At 34.2% G+C, this 17,919-nt stretch overlaps 3 protein-coding genes across 4 annotated transcripts in view; 2 read left to right on the forward strand and 1 right to left on the reverse strand.

The window, feature by feature from the left end:
• The first annotated feature begins 36 nt into the window (after window positions 1–36).
• LOC106716644 (TM2 domain-containing protein almondex) lies at window positions 37–1,694 on the forward strand. The gene is made up of 4 exons (XM_014510198.2): window positions 37–194; window positions 429–667; window positions 1,117–1,238; window positions 1,313–1,694. The coding sequence occupies exons 1-4, from the start codon at window positions 101–103 to the stop codon at window positions 1,590–1,592; spliced, it is 735 nt and encodes a 244-aa protein (XP_014365684.2). The 5' UTR covers window positions 37–100; the 3' UTR covers window positions 1,593–1,694.
• A 173-nt stretch (window positions 1,695–1,867) lies between these two features.
• On the reverse strand, window positions 1,868–3,842 carry LOC106716600 (X-ray repair cross-complementing protein 6). Its single transcript, XM_014510141.2, has one exon. The coding sequence runs from the start codon at window positions 3,716–3,718 to the stop codon at window positions 1,949–1,951; it is 1,770 nt and encodes a 589-aa protein (XP_014365627.2). The 5' UTR covers window positions 3,719–3,842; the 3' UTR covers window positions 1,868–1,948.
• Window positions 3,843–9,158: 5,316 nt separating this feature from the next.
• The window catches only part of LOC106716736 (guanine nucleotide-binding protein G(o) subunit alpha), a 38,612-nt gene continuing 29,851 nt past the window's right edge, over window positions 9,159–17,919 (forward strand). The window contains exons 1-2 of one of the 2 annotated variants that reach the window (XM_014510313.2): window positions 9,159–9,529; window positions 14,897–14,939. In XM_014510313.2, coding sequence (XP_014365799.1) covers window positions 9,412–9,529; window positions 14,897–14,939 — 161 coding nt within the window. In that variant the 5' untranslated portion in view covers window positions 9,159–9,411. Of the gene's footprint in view, window positions 9,530–10,475; window positions 10,970–14,896; window positions 14,940–17,919 lie in introns of those variants that run through there. The other variant, XM_014510312.2, reaches the window with a different exon arrangement.

Genomic DNA, 17,919 nt, shown 5'->3' on the forward strand with positions numbered 1-17,919 from the left:
ATAGAAAACTAAACAGTTATAAAGTACTACAGTTATTGAAGAATTAAGAAGAACTATATCTTGATTTCATGCAATGTAACAAATACCTAAATTCACAAAGATGCAGCGTTTGTTACCTCTTAGGATTACGATTAGAGACTGTTTCGTTTTAATTTTATTAATTATATTTAATACAATTCATGTAACTGATATGGGTAAGTACATTTTTTATTTATACATAAGATTCCGAATGATAACAATCTTCGAGCTATTCGTGAAATTGTCAAACATATCATAATGCATAAGAAAACAGGCACCATTATAATTTCCTCGTTTCCATATTTATTTCTTCGTGATTAAAAATGCTTAATTACCTTGATTAAAATTACAAAGTTTTTATAGTATTAGATCACATTTCTGTATTAATATTCTATGGTTTATTTTTATAGCCAATAATAACATGGATATCCAGAGTAAGGAAAATAAGTTAAAAGGAGATACAGGAGATAAAGCTATTAACTTCAGTGGCAGTGATGATTATTTGAAAAGTTGTCCAACATTAGAACAAGAAGTTCCAGATTGTGCTGTACTCAATTATCCTTGCATAACTTGTGACAGAAGTATTGACTGTATCTACGGAAACTTGTACAATTATACTTGTTTCGTAAAACCAAAAATTGTATGCAATGTAAGTTTCTTTGTGATATTTTGTTGCCAAATAATTTAGTAACTTAGCATTTTCCAATCATCACTAATATATTATTTTTACTTCTGTAAAATTATATAAAACTAGCTATAGCTATAAGAAACAAAAATACTTAATTATTAACCTATATGTTCTTCAAGACTATGCTCTTCCATGAGATGTATTCCAAATTTCATTGAGATCCGTTGAGCCATTCTGGAAATACCTTCAAACAAACATCCATCCATCCATCCAAACATTCCCATTTGTTTATGTTAATCAGAATAATTGTGAGGTTGAAGTATTAAAATTTTAATAGTAAAATCCAACCTGGAAAAGCAATAAATATCCATAAGCAAGAAAAATATTGCTCATTTTGGACTCTCGCTTAACCAGGTCTTACTGTTTGTTTAGTGGCTTATATTTCACACTTAGTTTTGTTTTGCTTTTAGGGTTCCAAGACATTTAACAGAACATCAATGTGTCGCTTTTGCTATCAAACAGACAAATGGGAACATCGCTGTGATCAAAAAGCTAATTGCAATTCTTTGGCATCACCTTTAAAATATTATACGTAAGTAAAGTAATATTTATTATAATCAAATTCAATACATTAGAAAATTAAGTTTATTATATCTTTTGTTTTAGAACAAACTGTACTGTGTCAGATGATATAATTTGTTTGGGTAAACGAAGATTCTTGAAGAAAATAAGATGTTCATGGACAGCAGGAACACGGTGGGGCACAGCTCTTATACTTGCATTAACATTAGGTGGCTTTGGTGCAGACAGATTTTATCTCGGACATTGGCAAGAGGGGATAGGAAAGTTATTCAGTTTTGGTGGATTAGGAGTATGGACATTAGTTGATGCTTTGTTGATTGGAATTCACCATCTTGGGCCTGCTGATGGCTCATTGTATATCTAAGGCATATTATAATGTTTAAGATTTAATAAAAACTTACAAAACCATTGAAGTGGATCAAAATGGCAAGATCAAAAACTACCCACACTATTTTCCTTTGCGCTAAAGTCAACAGAATACATCTGTGTAATGCCTATATGAATTTAGTTTAAATTATGATTTTGGAAATAAAAGTCTAAATATATAATTCGTTGATTTATTGTTTAACATTTGTAATGTGTTTTAATATTACAAGATTAAAAGGTGTATAAAATTAATGACTGTTTAATTTTGTGTTCATAAAAATCACACTAACAAAAATAGTTTTTATTTATCTCTTAAAATAATTATAAAAGCTTAGTCTTTCTCTTACACATTGTTCATGAAGCACAGTTTTCATAAACTAGCTTACAGAGATCACTTTTGTTTAAACTTTTTGAAAAGGTTATGTCTCTTTTTTTTAATACATTCTTTATTTGAGCGACTGTTAGTTTATCAACTGATTTGTTTACTATCATTTCCTGGACCAAGTTTTCATTAATATCCTCGGTTTTTATTTTTTTAACTGTATTACTTTTATCTGTATTGCATGATCTTTTTATTGATGATACTCCAAAGGGTCCAAACAACTCTTCAAATACATCTTCTCTTATAACCTGATATACTTCAGGCTTTTGTATTGTTGTATCAACAAAGGGCTCAATAGATATTTCTTGTAAAGCTTTAGCTTCTATGGCTCTGTATTGTGACTGCAGTTTAGGATTTTCAAACATATCGGCTTTGTAATTAAATTGTAAACTATTCAATATTTTATTCATTTCTTCTTTCTGTTTTTTTTGTAGAATTAGTTTTTCAGATTCATCATCAAGCTGAGGTATTTCTCTTACATTTTCTGCAAATGGTATGTGAATAACATCAAAACCAATTTCTATTTCCAAATCCAGAGGCCTGGTACAAGGTGCAAGAGCTACTATATTTGGTCTAGAATTGGCTCTTGTGCACAACATACATATAGCAACAGTTTTCATCTCATCACAAGCTTTATGCAAAGCCTTGAATGCTATTGTTGATCCTTCAATAACAGATTCATTTGGGTATAAAAAATATCCAGTTTTCAGAAACCATTTCTCCTTGCATAATTTTATAGCAGGTTTAAAACCTAACAATTTTAACATAGGAGGTCCGAAAGGATTACTCATTTCCTCCTTTTCTTTTTTAGTGAACTCTATTCTTTCACCACCATATTCTTGACAGAACAACAGCTCTGAATCCAATAAGGGAAGTTCTTTAGAGTCTTTACTAACATCATCATCACCATCTTGGGGAGAGTCTCCTGAGTTAACTGTGACTTTTGTCCTCATTGTTACTCTTGTAACTGCTTCATTTGTATTTGCATCTATATTTGATGTTTTGAGATATGATTGGTTTGATTTTCTTAGTAAGCTGTAAACACCTACACCTATTGAAAAGCCAGGGCCAACTTCAAAAGACAATTTGGCAACAGCTAAGTGCCGGTGAGATTGTTGATACATCATATTCTGTATAACATTTGGATTCCAAACCGCTTGTGGCAATGTATACTCCTGAGACTTATTAATATCAATCAACAATTCTTTGTAGAATTTGTCAATTGGATAATCATTTTGTGAAATATTGATAAATATGATCTTAGTGTAGGATCCAACTAAATTTACAACTCTATCAATAGATCGTTTTTGATCGGTTTTTACTGGTGGATTAAGTAATTTTGTTAAAATAAGAACAGTTTGTGAGGACAGCTTCTTTTTGAAATCTTTAAATATTTTACTACAGTGCCATAAAACCTCGGATAATATATATTCTTTGGCTTTACCATAAGATGCAATATCCGTTGCGCGTAATTTTTTATAGCCTTCTAGGGTTGGGGTATCCATTGATATTATATCAATAATATTGTTAGAGTTTAAGTCTGTTTGTGTTTTATCTGTGCCATAAAGGCAAACTCCAATATTGTGAGAGCTCGATGATCTCAAATACTGCCTAATCAGTAAACATGTTGCTTCGTGTGCAACGTCAATTGTATTCGAGTCTTCCAAAGCATTAATAAGTACAATGGTACCTGGGCTTCCTTCCCATTTCGGAGTCTCTTCTATTTCATCATCTGAATCCATTGTTGTAAATAATTTGTCAGAAATTTGTTAGAATTATAAAAGTTTTGGCCTTCCCGCCTTATATTTATTTTTGGTGATGTTACGATAAATGACATGACATGCAATTTGAAAATGACAGTCTGAGAAGTGCCGGGAACGAACCAAAGAGTATTACCGATTACCGATACCACAACCACAAAATGTTTCTTCATCAAAAAAAAAAAAAAATGCTCGCCACAGAAACAGAATTATATTTAAAAAAAATAATTGTAGTCAAACAAGAATACACATATCAGCCGCGATGAAATGCTCGTTTAAATGCTCTTTGGATCATTGTGGGACTATATATCCTTATCGGTCTATACATCCATGAGATTAATTTTAATGTATTTTAAAAAGTAAAGTTGCATTAAACTTGCGCTTATATTTCTCATAATACTTTATTCCCTATTCGGAGCAACGAGAAATTTGATGAGATATAACTACTAAATTGTTAAAGAAATGGTTGGGTTATTTCAATAATAGGTCCGTAAAACTTATTTTATTAAACTGGCATTTAAGGGAAACACCTACGTCGAAAACTGTTAAAGACACTGGTTTAAGATTTTTAACTACATCATAGAGTTTTTATTTACAGATATGTCATATGTCACTATATTTTATTAGTTATGTCAAGTGTCATTGTTTTTCTAACTTTTCTTATAATATTAATTTTGATTAAAATAAATCCTTAAATACGGACTTTAATATGGTAGCAGAGCGTTAGCGTTACCATGAACAGATTTGAAATTAATATAGGAAAGTTGGAATGTGCTGCAAACTGGCCAACCTGGAAACATAAGGTAACCCTACTGCTTCGAGGTTCGGCAAATGATTTGGAACGAGCAATAAATGGTACCTTAAAGAAGCCAGTGCTATCTGACAATGATGTTGCGTCAGAAGAAGCAAGGGCTGCTTATGAAAAAGCTCTTAAGAAGTATCATGAAATTGACTGCGCAGCACAGCTGGTACTCACAGCAAATATGTCTGATGAAAATGTACAGAAAATTATGAGATTTCGTACTGCTCAAGAAGTATGGGACGAGCTTCACCGTCTCTATGATGGAACTTCCGAAGACCGATCGTATGATTTATGTATGCAATTCTTCAGTTACAAAAAGAATCCTGAACACGACATGACTACCCATCTGTCTAAGATCAAGAACCTCTGGTTTGAATTGAAGACTGAACTAGCGAAAGATGAGAAGTCTGACCTCCCGGATATATTGTTAATATGCAAAATACTTGACACATTACCGGAAGCCTATTTCTCATTCAAGTCGAGTTGGATTTTACTGTCGAAGAAGAATCGTACTGTAGAAAGTCTTACGTCTCAACTATGTGCTCATGAAAAAGCATTATTTTGCAAAAATGAAGACACTGCTGCTGAAGCTTTAGTGACTTCAAGCAATAGAGATGAAGTCAAACGGAAAGGGAAGAAGCTGAAATGCCCATATTGTAAGCAAATTGGACATAAAATAAAGAACTGCTCAAAATGGATTTCTGCGGGAAGACCTCCCAAGCCAACAGTCTCCCAAAATACCAACCAAACTAACCTTTTGGCAATGCAAATCACTACAAGCCAAGCTATGAATACTGTAGTTGAAGATCCAAATAACTGGTATGTCGACAATGGTGCCACTCATCACGTCACCTTTCGCAACGACATTTTTGCCACTTTTGAATACTTCAAACAAGATAACACAGTGACAACAGCAAGTGGTACGATTAAAGCTATTGGAAAAGGAGCGGTTGATATAATTTCCACTGTAAACGGCAAAAGGTTAAATATTAGACTTCATGATGTCTGGTATGTTCCTGAAATTAAAAGAAATCTCTTCTCAGTTCTTGCTGCACAAGACATGTTAGATAAAAGCAAATTCATATCAAAGAGAGAAGTTTGTTATTTGAAAGTGAACGACAAAGTTAAATTAGTTGGAAAACGAGTGAAGAACGGAGGGCTGTACAAGTTAAATATTCAATGTTTAACAAACATCACTCCTAACATAAACACTGTTGAAGCAACTGATAACGTCCTGCAACTTTATCATGAAAGGTTTGCCCACCAAAGTAAAAGGCATGTTAAGAAGGTTATTGAACACGAGCTTGGACTCAAAGTTAATCTGGACTCTGAATTATGCACTGGCTGTATTTATGGAAAAATGCACAGACGAAAATTTGGGACTAGAGAACGAGCCAAGACACCAGGAGAGGTCATTCATACTGACGTTTGTGGACCTTTTCCAGAATCCTTCAACAAAAATAAGTACTTCGTACTATTCAAAGATGATTTTACCAAATATCGTCACGTATTCTGTATCAAACATAAGTCTGAAGTACATTTAAAACTACAGCAAGTACTACAAGAATACAAAGTGGCCGGATATTTAGTTAAAGAGATCATCTCGGACAATGGAGGAGAATTTGACAATGAGAAAGTGAGAAAAATACTTCGACAGGAAGGTACATCTCAAAGACTTACAATGCCATATACGCCGCAACAAAATGGAAGCAGCGAGCGTGAAAACCGGACATTAGTCGAGGCCGCCAGAAGTATGATGCACGCTCAACAATTACCCGTTGCCGCCTGGGCTGAATTAATATCAACTGCGACGTACATCCTCAACAGGACTGGACCTACTCCAGTACCAAATAAATCTCCATATGAACTCTGGTTTAATAAGAAGCCATCAATCAAACATCTGAGAATAATTGGCTCAGAATGCTATGCACATGTTCCTAAGCAGAAGCGGAAAAAGATGTCTAAGAACGCTGAAAGATGTATATTGATTGGCTATGATGGAGATGATGGTTACCGTCTTCTAAAACGTGAACAAAATGGAAAATTTACTTTGATCAGATCTAGAGATGTTTTGTTCAATGAAAATGTCATTAAATCTATTGGTCTCGAGGAACCTGAAGTTTTTGAAGAATCTTCTGTTGAAATTGAGCTATCTTCAAACAACGACAATCATAAAATGCATGAAGCAAGGGAGGAAGAACGTGAGAAACAATGCGAGCCAGAATTTAATCTGCCAATATCTGAAGTTGAATCTCAATCCGAAGTTCACATTGAACCCACTTGTGATGTGCCTCAACCATTTAATGATTTACCTGACCAAACTGAAAATGAACATGAAGAATCAAATGACGAACAAATCTTTGAGCATGATATACATGAAGATGAGATACCTGTTGAATCGAGAATACAATTGAGAGATAGATCTCAACTACGACCACCAGTTCGATATGATGATTATGTTTTGATGTCTGCAGCAAATGTTTTATCAAATGGTGAAGATCCAAAGACATATCAAGAAGCCCTTGCAAGTCCAGAAAAGAATCAATGGATTCAAGCTATGAATAGTGAAATGAAATCACTTAAAGAGATGAAAACTTGGATTTTAGTGCCACTACCTAAAGGCAGAAAGCCAGTTTCATGCAAATGGGTATACAAAACTAAAACAAACGCTGATGGATCTCTTGATAAATTTAAAGCAAGGCTAGTAGCTCGTGGCTATACACAAAGAAAAGGCATTGATTACGAAGAGACATTTAGCCCAGTTGCCAAAATGGCTACAATACGTTCTGTATTGAGCATAGCTGCAAATGAAGGACTAACGCTAACACAATTCGACGTGTCAACAGCTTTTCTGAATGGATCGTTATCTGAGGAAATCTTCATGAAACAACCTGAGGGTTATAATGATGGTTCAAATAACGTATGCAAGCTGATGAGAAGCCTTTATGGTTTAAAACAAGCGCCACGGTGCTGGAACAAATGCATCGTTGATTATCTAACATCTATTAACTTCAAGCAATGTGATAATGATAACTGTTTATTTATAAGAAACACAAGGAACTCTAAAATCATATTAGCTTTATACGTAGATGATGGTTTGATTGCTTCAAGCAACCTACTTGAATCAAAAAGAGTTATGAAGGAGCTGACACGACGTTTCAAAATAACTGTCAAAGCAGCAACTTACTTCCTTGGTCTAGAAATAAAAAACACAGAGTCTAGTATTAAACTCTCTCAAAAGAATTATACAGAAAAGCTCTTAATACGTTTTGGAATGAGTGATTGTAAAGCGGTTACAACACCTATTATCAAAGAAGACTTGGAGAAAGAGTCAATAGATGAAATTACATTTCCTTATAGAGAAGCTGTAGGAGCCTTGGCCTATCTTATGGTTGGAAGTAGACCAGACCTAGCTTATGCTATAAGTGTGGTATCTAGAGCATTAGATAAGCCCACTCCTGCAGATGTTTCAAGGGTCAAGAGAATCTTAAGATACATTAAGGGAACCCTGGACTACGGTATTGTCTACAAAAAGGAATATAAGACAGGAATCCTAGAATGCTATAGTGATTCAGATCATGCGGGTGATGCCACCACAGGACGTTCAACGTCTGGAATTTTATGTTTATATTCAGGAGCAGCAATTTCATGGTGCAGTCGTAGACAGACTTGTGTTGCCATATCCAGCACGGAAGCTGAACTAGTTGCTGCTAGCGAAGCAGCTCGAGAGATAATCTGGCTGAAAAGATTATTTAACGAAATATCAACTCTCAAAGAGGTACCTAAACTCAAAGTTGATAATGATGCAGCTGTAAAGATTGCTAAAAATCCTGAAATGCATAGAAGAATTAAACATATTGCTATACGACATTTCTACATAAGAGAACTCATAGAAAATGGTGATATTACTGTAGAGTATGTACCGACAGAATTTCAATTGGCGGACATTCTGACAAAAGCGGTCCACAGACCAAAGCTTCTTCAGATATCCAAAGAAATTGGACTCACAATGATGTAGTCAAAAAGGGAGGATGTTAAAGACACTGGTTTAAGATTTTTAACTACATCATAGAGTTTTTATTTACAGATATGTCATATGTCACTATATTTTATTAGTTATGTCAAGTGTCATTGTTTTTCTAACTTTTCTTATAATATTAATTTTGATTAAAATAAATCCTTAAATACGGACTTTAATAAAAACGTCATGATCATAGAGTCTAAACAAGGAAATTAGAGACCATAGCGTAAAAAATTTGATCTTGTGTTAAAATTTTTTTGAAATCCAAAAAAAAAAATATACGCAATCCAAAAAAATAGGGTCAACTGTATAATTGATGATTAATGTACATTCAGATTTATCTAGCTTAGTACAGGTTAATAAATATCAGATATCATGCTTAATACAAACATAATACACTCCTCTCTTCCCACATTGCTTGTTTGCAAAACATTTGAGACATGGGAAAGAAAAGAAGACATAGATGTATATAAGGGTGGGATATAATTAGTGTTCCAGGGTGGAAAGAGAGCGTGTGGCAGTATGCATCGCATATTTTGGCTTAGGCGATGGTAAAGACTCGAGCCTGCGCATTGCTCCCATGGGGGAACTACTGCGTCGCTCGTCATTCGTTCGCGGGAGCACAGCGCGACGCCACCTCTATTTGGTAGAGGTTTTGGCTTGTGACGCTCTCTAAGGAAAAGAAGGACGGGCAATAGTTACCGTCGCGGCAAAACGCGAGTTTTTACAAGCGAAGTACGCGTGCGCGATAGAGCGCGTGCGCGGCGCCACCTGCGCGCGACGACGAGCCGGGAGCATGCCAAGAGCACGGCGCTGCCGCGCGTAGCGAGCCAGGCCGTGCGCGCTATCGCCATGGGCTGCGCTTCGTCGGCCGAGGAACGCGCCGCTCTGGCACGCAGCAAGCAAATCGAAAAAAACCTCAAGGAAGATGGCATTCAGGCCGCCAAGGACATCAAGCTGCTGCTCCTTGGTAATGGAGCCTGTCTCTCTCTCTTTCTATCTCTTTCTGACTTTTGATATACAGCGCGCGCACTTTCTATGGGCCTCGAGCCTCGATCGACTGCGGCACATCGAACCGGCAAGAATTGACAAGGTTTCTGCTTGTTGATTCTCTAAATGATTACAGGCATACATTTATTATGCAAATTCATGCTAAAAGAGGATGTTTTTTAAACCGACTTCTTATTAACAGACAACCTTTAAGTCTTCAAGGAAACAAAGAGAAAATATGTTAAGTATGCTAACGATTATATTACAACCGTGAATCAATATAGGTATAGGTCATATAAATAAGGTGAACAGAAATGACCTTGCTTAATAACGATTTGGTATGATTAGGACTGGATTTATATTAAGGATAAGGACTAGAATAGAAAACTATGAACTTCATGTATACCGACATGCCTTTATGTTTACCTATAGCTAGGGGAACAACGTTAAAAATCATATTTTAGCAGTCTTACTTAAATATGTAAACTTATTGCTATTGATATTTTTGCGCCATAACAATAGAATTCAGTTTTATAAAACAATTAACTTGATAGTATTTATCACATTATATTATAATTTATAACTGTAATAACACTCCATAAAAGTAGGTTTTAATTTTCGTTGTTATTATATTTTATGGAATGAATAGTAACCAAATTAAACGTTTATTTCATACCACCTTCAGACATTTCTTTCTGTCATAAAGTTTTATACTACCTGAAATAAACAATTCTTTTTTTTAAATATTAATTATTATTTTTGCAATAATAACATAACATTAACTGTTTTCGTTATAAAATCCTGCATTCAAATGTTTTCTGCCGTATTAGAGTTTTGGCTAAACAATATTTTGTTCTCTTTCGTGTGTGAATTCGGTTTCACGCATGTGTGAGCGAGTCCGAGCGAACGGCGCCGAATGCACACGAACGTCAGTCGAGCGGGGCGCGGTCGCCGTCAGTCGTCACGGAGTGGAGCTGGTGCTTGTCATCCGGCCGCCATTATCTCATACGGATTCATAAAATCAATTAAAGTTACGCTGCCGTTACGCGTTTCAGTGTGAAGTGGATTAGAAAATTGTGAAAGTTTAAATAGTGCGGCCGTATTCCTATCTTAGTGAGTCAATCAGACAGTGTTTAGTGGTAGGTTTAGGTTACTGTGTTGGGTGCTAACATTGTGTAGGGTGGCTCCGGTGAAGTCGGGGCAGCAGGACGTGTGTGAAGCGTATGCAGAGGGAGCGGTGAGAGTGCGCCCGGCTCGAGAGTCGGGGCGGACGGCGGCACAGGCACACCAATAGCTGCCAAAATGGGTTGCGCTCAGTCGGCAGAAGAGCGCGCCGCCGCTGCTCGCAGCAAGGCGATCGAAAAGACCCTGAAAGACGATGGAATCCAAGCATCCAAAGATATTAAATTGTTGCTGTTAGGTACTGTGTCCCGCTATTCTGTTCTACAAGCACATGGCCGCACCCATGTATATAATTTGCACTAACAAACGTTACATTTGCGGTGGTAGCTGATCATGTAATTGGAGTAGTTATTTACTTGTAGTAATATATTGAAAGGGCAAAAATATTGCAATTTGCAATTTTATTTACGAAATAACGATGACAATCCATCACAAAGTGTAACTTACTGCGGAAATTTAAACATGTACCTGCTTTAGCTAGTAACTTATCAGTATTCCGATATGCATTAGTATTCCCTGAGTAAATGAAAGCGCCAATTGCTTTCATAATTAGAGAGTTGGCAGTTTTGTTCCTGCCTTGAATATTCCATTCTGACATGATTATTTCTATTATCTTGTTGTCTATGAAAAGTTGGTAAAGAAGCCTATAAACCATGTAAAGTTCAATTACCTTAGTTATCTAATATGATTAACATATGCATGCTAGTAAGCAGTAACAATTTAACAGCTACTCTTCTTGTTAATTGTTATCTTTCATTTAGTTTCACTGTACTCAATAGTTGAGCATGTTTTATGTGCTTCTAACAACATAATATATTACATTCTCTAATTAGATACATTCTTTTAGATAATTTTGTGCAACAAGCAATGTAATATTTTGAAATTTTAAAGATTTATATTTATTAGATGAACATTATAAGTTAAAAATAGTGACAAGCATAAGAAAACATACCTTTTTTCCTTATACAGTCTGTTGGTGGAAAACATCTCTAAAGTAATGACTTGAAATTTATTTAATAATGTGTTTATTTCACTATACATAAAAGTATGCTTAAGACTGTAATAAAAGGTGTATCTCTAGTGAGTTACCTTTTAAATGTTATCAATATCTTGTCTGATATATATTCTAAAATTATTTGATTCAAATAAATTATAATATACTTGCTTCAACAATAGCAATATACTTTTTTAAAAAGGTTCTAAAATTATGAACAGTCCCACAGATTTTCATCTACTTTGTCAAAACTTATGTTAGTTGGTTTACAACATGCAGATATTTATTAAAAAAAATCTTAGTTGACATTGAACATTACTAATCCTATAAAAAAGCTTAGTTACATTAGTTAAAACATCATTGGTTATAGCAACCAGAACCATAGATCTCAGCTGCACAGCCATATCTATATGTATATATATAAAAGAAAGTCGTGTTAGTTACACTATTTATAACTCAAGAACGGCTGAATTTGACTGAAAATTGGTGGGCAGGTAGCTTAGAACCAGGAAACGGACATAGGATAATTTTTACCCCATTTCTATTTTTTATTCCGCACGGACGGAGTCACGGGTAAAAGCTAGTAACTTATAAACCATAAAATATTGGTTACATAGACCTTTAATTATTATGACTGGTTTTGACTGTAAGTATTTACTTTAACTACTTCAAATGCGGTGACTAGTCATTGATTAATCATTGTAATTAGGACCTGAATTATGAATCATTCCAATAAATGCTACATGTCTGGACTTGTTTATATGAACATACAGCCATTCATTTAGTAAATTATTATAGTAGTTATAATTACTATCATAGTACTACAAAGTGAGACAAGTGTGTTGTATTTAATTTTTAGCCGACTTCAAAAAGAAGGAGGTTATATTTCAGAAAATCAAATTATGTAGGAAATAACAATAAGAAATGAAGATATTTTATTTAAATTATACAGAAACATGGATTATTTCTTCTAAAGCTTCTCGGTAAAGAAATTTGTTACAAGAATTAATTAGTATCATAATTAATATACAAATATGTAACTAATTTTCCTTCCTTATATTTCAATAATCATCAATTCACATTATTAGCTATATTTACTAGTAAATGAATCTTTATCAGCTATTATGTAAAAATATAAATATTAATAATTGTTTTCCATAAAGCACAAAAACAAAGGTACAACTTGCCCATGCACAACATTGCCTATAAATTTGTCAATATAAAGAAAAAAAAAAAAATTGAATTTTGTTAATAATTTTCTTTCATCAACTATTAAAAAAATAGTTAAACAATTGTTCTTACTAGAAAAAGTTTAATACTGCATTAAAAAGTTTTTATTATAAAGTATACATACAAAAACTAATATACTTATGACTACTTTAGAAAAAGAGAGGATGTTCATATTGCAGGTTATTTTGTAATCTTTCCCTCTAGGTTATAAGCATGATCGCCTATGATATATACCATAAGTATCTACTGCAAAAGGACTGTCTGACTGTCATATATGTACATCCCCATTAAGGGGTTCGGAACCTATCCAAAATGTTATAAATTTTTGGTCAAAAATAATGGAAAGAAGATGCATGACAATATATTTTGTATCCATACATTGTTTCACAAGTGAAAACTCAAGTATAATAATTACGCTATGTCCAAACATTTTCACAAGTCTTGATATCATGATTGTCTCAACAAGTTCTTCATAAGACCTTGAAATTTTAATACTGATGTTCAGATCATTCGGGCTTCGTTTTACCGATATGGCGTCGGATGTAGTAGACAGCTCTCGTGACTATCGGTGAGGTAGATATTATCGCGATGATGCCACAAAACTCGCATCTTAATCGCCACTTCGGCTTTGATCGATAAAATAAAGGGTACAATGAAAATATTGATATTTATTATACGGGCATTATTTGCTGACGAAATTCTGTGGCGTCAATGGAATTTCGTTCTAAGGTCTTTTGACTTATTTCTGTTAAAAAGTAGTTGCATGTAACTTTTTAATGAACGAATTAACGTCTAAGATCTATTATGTTTCCATAGGTTTTTTATTTAGCCACAATTCTATAGATTTCATATACATTACTGAATGGCAGTTCTTCCATTATATTTACTTCTAGATATAAATTTTTTTGCTACCATTCTAGCGTATTCTCATATTATCGTTGTCAATGTCTTTGAACACATATCAGTATGACACATAAAAGGATTTTATTCAATTCATAGTTACACTATCTAGCTCGCGTCCTGCGTATTAAATCAGGAGACGCCACGATGTAGGTGATATCGAGGGGTCAGGGATCGGCCGTTCGCAGCTTGGCCAATTAGATACAGCTGGGGTCAGGATTGAGACCCGGGTATGACAGGCATCGTTAAGTGACGCCCACGCACCTTCCATTGTGTCTGATGGCCCTTGTCTCGACAATTGTCTGGAATGTACCTGGAGATGTAGGTGTTGAACATAGCTTTGTAACATGGTAATTATCAGGTTGTATTCTGTTGTGATGAACTGTCTTCAGATATGTACTATCTATATATTTTCAAAAGTTAAAAAAGGCAAGGTAGCTATAGAAAAAATTGTTCCTCTAGTTGATAGTTTTAATAGAAACTACACTAAAGTTTCATTACGATTGAAGTCGGGTTTACGAGTATAGTACACTAACTCCTAAACATTGGCAGTATACGACCAAACTTCACTGTTTCCGAAGCTTTATTATATTGCGAAAATTTAAAACCACGTATTAGATTTACGTGTCTGCGCATACTTTCTATGCTCCGTTCAGCATCGTTTTATATTTTCTATCCTATTTTTATTCAGTGATGGCATTTAAAGCGAGATGAACGGTTTACATTGGTTAGGTAATTAACCGTTTTTATATCACTGCCGTTTTATATGCGGCGGTTGGGAGAACATTTATTATGGACTCGTACATCATCACTTCTATGAAAATCCCGCAATGATATTACAAATTCTTTGATGATAATTATTTTTTTGCATTTATTACGAAAGATCTTTCAGTCGATTCAGTAATTATTGAAAATGTAAAAATACACAAATTGTTTCTATTCGAAATATTGATTTTGAAAATTTGTTTAAAAATTGTATGAATACTTAATGATTTCGGTAACCGTTTGTTAACTATGTTAATATAACTTTTATGTTTACAGGTGCCGGAGAGTCGGGCAAGAGTACTATCGTCAAACAAATGAAGTGAGTACTTTCGTTGTTCTAGTGCTTAAGATAAACGAAACTTTATCTTAAAATATATACTATTCCAAATCTTACTAATATTATAAAATCGAAAATTAGGTGGATGGATGTTTGTTAGAAGGTATCTCCGGAACGACTTAACGAATCTTGATGAAATTTGGCACAGATGTAGAACATGATCTGGAATAACTCATAGCCTACTTATTAAGTTTTTTATTCCGCGCGAACGGAGTCACGGGCGACAGCTAATATGTAATAATTTAGCAAACAAGGAGTAAACTATCGTAGATATGTATTTATATGTAAAAAATCTTGAAATCGTTTTAAGAGGTATACGAAGTTTTGTAGTTAAAAAAATTATCAATAACTTCTTAATATTATAATTATAGTTATAGTAGAATATCGATTGTCTTTCACTCGATCTTCTATCAGAGATTAAAAAAGTAAACAAACCCCTGATAAGTTAATCAAGTGAAGCGATCAATTATATTTAAGCAGTCATACTTGGACATTGCAAGTGGCTCCGATATCACAAGCAATATGTTATCACCGAAATGTTAAGCGCTTGTTGACAAGTCGTAGATACAAAGATAAGCTGATAGAGCGTGATACCTCTGTGGCACGCACCCAAACTCTATATTGTTGCTGCGTCACTTAACATATTATGCAATATTGATTAAGTACCTATGTAAAACGCTGCAAATTTTTATACTAGTTGTCGATAACGATTTCATCTGCGTTGAATAAAAACACAGTGGCCTACGTATTATTCTAAAGCAGGGGTTCCCAACCTTTCACATTAATCTTGTTAGCAAGGACCACCAAATAAAATATAATATTTTGGCTTCTGTAGACCACTGGTTGTTCCACTCTGGAACTCTGGAACCACTGTTCTACAGTATGATCTATCACTATTTAAAATTTCATCCAGATCCGTTCAGCTGTAATGAAGTTGCGTGGTAACAAACATCTATATTATATCTATTTAAATAAAGGAAGTAAGATAAATTTAATAGTTTTAAATGTTGCCAAAATACATTATCTAATTTAACAATCTAATCCAACATCTTAAAGATGACTAAGTTTTTTTGCTATCAATTATTGTGTAAATATTGCTATAGCTAGTAGTAGTGGTGGTTTCTTTACTTAAATTATAGAAAGTAAAAATACATTTATAAGTCGTAGTGAATTACTCAATATGTAATGTCACAGTAGCTCAAAAACTAAGCATTCGCTAATTCCTTTCCCACCTTCAATCGTCTATAATATTGTGGTATGTGACATGACTCAGTAAATTAGTACTCGTTATCGCTCAAATGACTCAACTTAGTCACTTTGACTTTTACAATAGCGCTGCAAGATGTATGAAATCGTGTTCCCCTACTACTGGTCATTTCGGGAAAAGCTGACCCAATTGCGGTTTATCCGACTTCGAGATGAGACGGAATTCAGTGAAGTAGTCAATTATGATGTGGCACGGTGACTAAATAGTAAAAATACTGCACGCAATATCTGTTTTCCTCACCAACAATTGAAATCTACATAACCGGGATCTAACATAAATAATTGGGATATAAAAATAGCGGTTGCTGTTCTTGCTTAGTCTAAGACGATATTAAAAAGCAGACAGTCTATAGTGTAGGTCATCAGTTTTATACAGTCTCTTTCCTTTTGTATGTATAGTCCATGATAACCAAGCGGCTATTGCTTTGTCTTCCCAACATGGACGTATCGTATATGTAACCAAAGCTTTTGGCAATCTGTCTGCGTAGCGAAATGAATACAATGCATTATTATACACCTAAAATATTTGTTTTTGTTATTGCGTTCACGTTTGTCTTGTTATATGATGCTAACGTTTCACTGTTTACTGAGATTAAGGTATGAATACTTCGACAAATCTAAATTGAATTAAAACTTGTATTTTACCAAATATGTATTTTCGTTCCTAATATAAAGAAGTACACAATAAAGTCCTAATTCTTTTGTATTACTTCAAAAATCACAACATAAAAGTTGTCCCAGATAGATTACGTCTCAACAGTATTATCCACAGAGAGACACACTAGTCTTGTAGTCTAGTGAAATCCCAACATTTATTACTGCTTGGAGAAAATATAGACAGAGCCCCGTCTAGCGGTTCGTCTTGACAGGTAATCTACCGTATCCCATTTATATTGTAGCTCTCAAGTATGTCACCAAATATATATTATAAATACATACATATATTGTAATCTTTCCACATAGCGATGTCATCACAAATCACGATATTTCAACGCCCACATATTGATATAAAGGTATTGATTTAGTGATGCAAGTGGAAATATTGCTATCTACTTTGATTAAATTGATTGTAGAGAATACTTGCTACAACTTTTGATTAATGCAAACGAATTATTATATAATTTAGGCTTACCATTGTTCTAAAACTAATTGAAACTGCTGCTCAGAACGCAGCAACAAACGTAGAGTTTTCTAAGCTAACTTAATGCATGCCGGGTTCAGATCAATATACTACTATTTAGTTGACAGAAGGATGCCGTTCATCTAGACCCTAAAGCTAAAGTTTAGAGGTCATATTTTCGATGATAAAATACACACTGTTTAGGTAACAGGGCTCTTTAGAAACTAAGTATTCTAGGTAATACATCTGCGTGCTAGACAGACTTAGCGCATCGCTAGACACGCGAGGCAATCAATTCTACAGACAGTCTAATGTGCCTATTACTAAGACGTTATTAGTAATGTATGGGCAATATATATTCTCCCATATATTTTCTGCAGATACCAAATTATACACGAAATATTAATACTACGGTGAAATACTTTAAATGCAAATAAAAATTAATTTTGTTCAATTTATACCTACAGTAGAATCCGTTTATTATGACTCCGCCTATATTGACCAACCGATTATTATGACGTAATTGCACTAGGAAGTTTGTTTTCCATATAAAATTCTTATAATCAAGTCGGATAT

The sequence above is a fragment of the Papilio machaon genome, chromosome 16 (genome assembly GCF_912999745.1).
Source record: "Papilio machaon chromosome 16, ilPapMach1.1, whole genome shotgun sequence".
NCBI classification, from domain to species: Eukaryota; Metazoa; Arthropoda; class Insecta; order Lepidoptera; family Papilionidae; genus Papilio; species Papilio machaon.

Bases quoted from the DNA above. Each gene is read 5' to 3' on its own strand.
- LOC106716644 (XM_014510198.2), top strand. From the start codon at position 101: ATGCAGCGTTTGTTACCTCTTAGGATTACGATTAGAGACTGTTTCGTT. The intron at 195-428 runs GTAAGTACATTT...TTATTTTTATAG, and splicing joins AATTCATGTAACTGATATGG to CCAATAATAACATGGATATC. The intron at 1,239-1,312 runs GTAAGTAAAGTA...CTTTTGTTTTAG, and splicing joins TCACCTTTAAAATATTATAC to AACAAACTGTACTGTGTCAG.
- LOC106716600 (XM_014510141.2), bottom strand. From the start codon at position 3,718: ATGGATTCAGATGATGAAATAGAAGAGACTCCGAAATGGGAAGGAAGC.